Raw genomic sequence first — 6,000 nt, forward strand, 5'->3', positions numbered from 1 at the left:
CGCGGGAAATTTATACTCCGCGAAGTTATAGCAAATGCTCCCGCCCGAAAACCCACCTTGAAAAAAACAATTATTTAATTTTATTTCACTGGGCATATAGTGATTTATCTTGTTTACTTCGGGTCAGATGTCGTGTAACTGCGCCACGAAACCGAAATAGAGTTGTTCACAGTTGGGTAATGTCAATGCAAATAAGATTTGTTTTATTGATTAAAAAATGCAGGTGCTCCGTCAAATTATTTTGCTATAAAAAGTGCTCTGCCATAAAAAAAATCTGAAAACCCCTGTTCTAGGCGGTTGACACAAAACGATGAGAACTCGAGAAGATTGGTGCTAACCGAGCGTCTTGGCATAAAACAATGTTGTACTAGTGAAATATAGCTCTTAATTTCGAAGAAGACAACATCGTTCACGATCATCTCAAATAACTTCGAGGTCGCAGATAAGCTGGTAATCCCGCGAGAGTTAATCGCGTTACACTTGTCTCCTTTTTTGAAGACGGGAAATACAAAGGGGTGCTTCCACACATTTTGAAAGATTCCGGGAGAGTGGTAACGCCAAAGCTGCAGCACAGCGACAAAAAACTGTTACTGGAATGCCATCTGGGCCAAAAACCGTTGAACGTTTCAACTTTTGACGTAGAGCTACGTCTTTCACTAAGGGTGCCAAATCAGAAAACAGGTCATGTTTTTATAAAATAAAGTAAACGTAAGTAACTTTTTTTTGCAGCGAACAGATTTTGACGATTTGCATACCAATCGAATCCGAAATTCTCTACGATTTGTTTGATTTGCTACACATTACAATCACATAATCTGTAAATGGTTTAAATTAATGAAAACTGGAAGCATTCCCGTTTTACCATACATTTGTTCTGCCGATTTGTGTGCTAACCCTAACCCTGCCATGCAAATGAAGCACAAATTTATGCATTGCTCGAGAATTAATCAAGCAAATGAAACCAAATCAGGCATATGGAGGTTTTAGGGTGCGATAAACGTTTCTATGATGGTTAGACACTCCACCCCCCTCTCTAAGGGGGGGGGGGGGGTATGCCATACAAATGAAACACAAATTTCTTCATTACTCGAGAAATAATCAAGCAAACGAAACTAAATTTGGCATGCGAAGGATTCGGAGGAATGTCTATTCGCCAAATCGTTTCTATGGCGAATAGACACTCCTCCTATTCGCCAAATCATTTCTATGGCGAATAGACACTCCTCCCGTCTCTCTGAGGTGGTAGGAGGGCTACCATTCAAATGAAATTTTCGCATAATTCAAGGACTAATCAAGCAAACGGAACTAAATTTGGCATGTGGAGGTTTTTTTCGATTCCCGTTCTGGTCGGGGGAATTTTTCGTCAAAGAAATTTCCTCCGACTTGCACTGTGATCACGCGTATTCTAGAGCTTGCCACTCAGAATGCATTCAAGGCGTGTTACTTGGCATAGAAATCTCAACTAAGTACTAATAAAAATGACGCAAGTAATACTACGTTGAGACGGCGAAGTTCCTCTAGGAACGTTAGTGCCATTGAAGAAGAAGAAGATGTGGAGGTTTTATGGGGAAGAACCATTTCTAAGGTGGTTCGACACTCTGCCCCCTCTCAAAGGAGGGGCTCCCATACAAATGAAACACAAATTTCTGCATAACTCCTGAACTAATCAAGCAAACGATGACAAATTTGGCATATGGAGGTTTAAGGATGGAATAAATGTTTCTATGGTGGTTAGATACTCCTCCCCCTCTCTAAGGGGAGAAGAGGGGAGGTGTCTGTCTTTATTCCATCATATTTTCTGTATCGAACATTTATTCCATGTAACGGAGAAACGTTTTATTTGCAAGTGGTTCAAAAATCTTGAACGAGAATTGTGTCTGAAAATAATCTAATATTATAATGACGAGTTTTGGTAGAAGTGCCAGGAATTTTTTTAGTAAAAGGTAAATTCAACGGGGTCGATTCAAAGATCAATCGACGAACAGTGCTGCGATTGGACTCATGAACTTGGGCTTAGTAAGAAAACGTAAATGTTTTAAGGTATTGATAACAAAAAACAAATTTTGGGCGGGAGGAAGTTTGCCGGGTAAGCTAGATTTGATATCACAATCGTTTAGAGGCGAATGAACTGAAAACTTTAAAGCCTCTTTAAATCAACATAATCATCAAGATATCGCAGTCTCAATCCAGCAGGCCAAGCGAACGGACTATATTCATTCCTAACGCTGATATCACACACATAGAAACACACACGGCTCGGTACAAGAACAGAAGGGACGCAAACATGTTGCATCACATTCACTACACAAGCCTGTCTCGAAGAAAAAGAAGCCCGCTGTATCGAAGCGTGGAACACAATAAAACAGAATACCAGTAAAACAATTTGTTCCATCGTTCTTTGTGTGGACACTGACTGGACAACATCGTTGCTGGACGAGCTGGACGACGAGAGATCGAGTGCTTTTCTCAAGGCAATGAGGGTGGAGGTGTAGTGCAGGAGTAGAGTAACGTTTTCCCAAGGGCCTTTCTCAAGGCTAGAGATGAATGAACTGAAAAAGTTTAAAGTCTCTATAATCAAAAACCAACCAACCAACAATTTGTTCATTTTTCGTGAGGACACCGAGTGTGCAACATCACTGCTGGGCGAGCTGGACGGTGAGGGATCGAATGCCTTTCTCAAGGCAATGGGGGTAAAGTAGTAATACGAGGAAAAAGTAGAGTTTTCCAAATGGCCTTTTTGAAGGCTAGAGACGAATGAACTGAAGAAGTATAAAGTCTCTTTAATTCAACAAACTACAAGCAAGCATATTCTACTCACTTTTCATTTGGTGGACATCATAGCAACATCGTTGCCGGTGAGTGTCGAGCTGTAATGGATTGACTTTTAAGGACAACGGAAGAAGGAGTATGGAAAAGTGTCTCTTTCCACAAAGGCACTTTTCAGAGCTAGAGGCGAATGAACTGAAGAGGTTCAATACCAACTATGGAATGGAATGGGATGGAAAGAAACCACAGTTTACGATTAAACACGTTGACCCCCGCGTCGGTCCCTAGGGGCCGATGTTGAGCTTTTTTGGAGGAAGGCGCTGACTGACTGGGACGGACAGTTACAAAATAATAAAATAAAAATATATTTGATTAGTTTTCGCATGTTTTACAAAATGTGAATGAACACACTTGCGAGATGAGAATTATGAATGAAAAATAACTTTTCTATATCTAATATGTAATATGCCATATATCTGATAGAGTGTCGACGTATGGTAGCGATATCCGTTTAGGGAAGCATATATTTAGGGATTCATATTATTTTCAAATTTTAAACTATAATTTTTATTACCGAAGTAGTAAAAATAACTAAAACGACGGATGGGTAATGTCGGGGACATAATAGGAGTGAGGTAGGACTATACAAATGGGGCAACTTTTGTTAAATATATTTTTAAATTTATTGTTTTTGTTACTTCAAATCTGTCTGTCGGACCCTCGATAGCAAACACGTTTTTTATTGTGTTAGCTTCAAGAATTTTTAGTCCAATTCGTGTATAAATTCGTATTTCATTTAAATTATAAATGTATATAAAATATTCAACTCAATTTCAATTTTAACTCGTCGTCCTTTGTCTTCTAGTAGATGGTGTGGAATGTGTGATTATGGTGTATCGTGTATTGATCTGTCTTCTGTCAAATTCGATCCCAATTGGCGAGCTTTATTGTCACCCCTGTGGCTAATGTCAGCAACATCCCCCACCCCGTATTGCTGGTCAACTGAGCCAGCTATACAGTCATTGCCCACTTCAAGAACTACCAGTTTAGATACAGGTCTTTGAAAAATGCCATTCTTCGTTTGTATGTCAACTCTACGTACCCGCCCATCTTTTCCGGGGTAGACTTTGATCACCCGTCCCCTTGTCCAGCTATTCCTAAGCTCTTCATGAGCGGTTAAAACCAAGGCACCTATTGTCGGTGGTTCAATGTCTTTGAACCATTTGCTACGATTGGATATGCTCGGCAGATATTCCCTTATCCATCGTTTCCAAAACTGGTCAATAAGCAGTTGAACCATGTTCCAGTTGCTGCGTAACGTAGTGCGTTCGTCTGGCGTCGATTTCGGAGGCTGAATTATACCGGACGAGCTCATCAACAGGAAGTGGTTCGGCGTTAAAGATTCCTGGGATTCCGTTTCCAGAGGCATGTAGGTGAGAGGTCTGGAATTGACCATAGATTCGGCTTCGATTAACACAGTAACGAAAGACTCATCATCAGGTTTCCTGGCTGCGGATAGCGATATCATGGCTACTTTTATGGAACGAACCATGCGTTCCCATATTCCGCCCATGTGGGGGGCTGCAGGTGGGTTGAAGTTCCACTGAGTGGTTGTGTTGGTGAACGTATTGGCAAGATGTCTATTGATGTCGTTAATCTCTACTATCAGTTCCTTGCTTACTGCCTGGAAATTGGTCCCACAATCACTATAAATTTCTTGTGGCGCTCCTCTTCTTGCTATGAAACGTCGAATAGCCAGTTTGCAGGATTCAGCTGAGAGACTGTGTACCACTTCAAGATGCACCGCTCTGATGGTTAGACACGTAAACAAAGCGACCCAACGTTTAACATTGGATCTACCGCTTCGGATAAGAAATGGCCCACAGTAGTCGATACCGACGTAACTGAAAGGACGTACGTATGGAGTTGAACGGGCTACAGGTAAAGGAGCCATCCTCGGAATCTTCGGCGAACTCTTGTACACACGGCACCAAACACATTCTCTCGAGACTTTGCGTACTAATGCTCTCAAATTGGATACGTAGAATGTTTGTCGGAATTCATTCACCACTGTTTCGTTGTTGCTATGACCAAGTTTTCGGTGGTAAGAATCCACTAACAACCACGTTACGATGTGTGATTTCGGTAGAATAATCGGATTTCTCGCATTGTATGATATGTAAATTGCATTGTCGATTCGACTTTCAAAACGTATGACCCCATGTTCGTCAAGAAATGGAGTGAGTTTATATAGGACGCTGCTTTTTTCCAACGACAACCTTTTGTGCCACGGTAACTCTATGTTCTTCATCAACTTTACTAGCTCGGATGAATAGCACTCTGTTTGAACTGCTCTGAATATAGTGACTTCGGCTCTTTGTAAGTCTTCCCTAGAAATGCTTTTATTTTCTTGATTCGAAGTTATACTCTTGTTTCTGCAACATCTGATAAAATAATGCACGAATGCTGCAGTGCGTCTTAGTTACTGGCTGTAACGACGATGATCGGAACTGATCCATGAAAGCACGGTACTGGAATCGGTCCAAAAGTACCTTTTTGTTATGGTCAGGCTATGGTTTGAAGCTATTGTTTTGGCCAATCGTGTAGCGATAACGGCTGCTTGCAGCTCTAAACGCGGTATGGTGAGACTTTTCACAGGAGCCACCTTACTTTTAGAAGATACTAACATACATCGAATTCGTCCCCGATCGGTGATTCTGAAGTAGGCTACGCAGGCGTAAGCTGCTTCACTCGCGTCGGCAAATACGTGCAACTCTAACCTGTCATAGCTACATGGATCATACTCTGGGAAATAGCAGCGTGGTATTGTAATCGTTGCTAAATTCTCTAACAACGTCATCCATCGGCACCAGCGATTGTAGATATTGGGCGTGATTTTATCGTCCCAATCGATACCAGATTTCCAAACATCCTGAAGCATAGTTTTACCGTGTATTATAAACATGGCTATCAACCCTAACGGGTCGAAAAAACTCATAACGAATCGAAGAAGCTCTCTTTTCGTTGGAACCGTTCCTGATTCTGCGAGTCTCTCAAGGTCGTCCCGAAGTATAACGGTGAATCGAAATACATCTTCTTCTGGCCACCATACCATCCCTAACACTCGTTGGCATTCATTTTCTTTCTCGATGAAAAACTCTTTAGAATCTTCGTGTGTTGCATCGCCGATGTTTCGTGTTATTTCTTCGGAGTTCGACAGCCAAGTGCGCATCT

The 6,000-nt window shown here is 41.5% G+C and overlaps 1 protein-coding gene across 1 annotated transcript; it reads right to left on the minus strand.

The window, feature by feature from the left end:
* Positions 1-3,652: 3,652 nt before the first annotated feature.
* LOC129766477 (uncharacterized) lies at positions 3,653-4,720 on the minus strand. Its single transcript, XM_055767010.1, has one exon. The coding sequence runs from the start codon at positions 4,718-4,720 to the stop codon at positions 3,653-3,655; it is 1,068 nt and encodes a 355-aa protein (XP_055622985.1).
* Positions 4,721-6,000: the final 1,280 nt, after the last annotated feature.

The sequence above is a fragment of the Toxorhynchites rutilus genome, chromosome 2 (genome assembly GCF_029784135.1).
Source record: "Toxorhynchites rutilus septentrionalis strain SRP chromosome 2, ASM2978413v1, whole genome shotgun sequence".
Classification (NCBI taxonomy): Eukaryota; Metazoa; Arthropoda; class Insecta; order Diptera; family Culicidae; genus Toxorhynchites; species Toxorhynchites rutilus.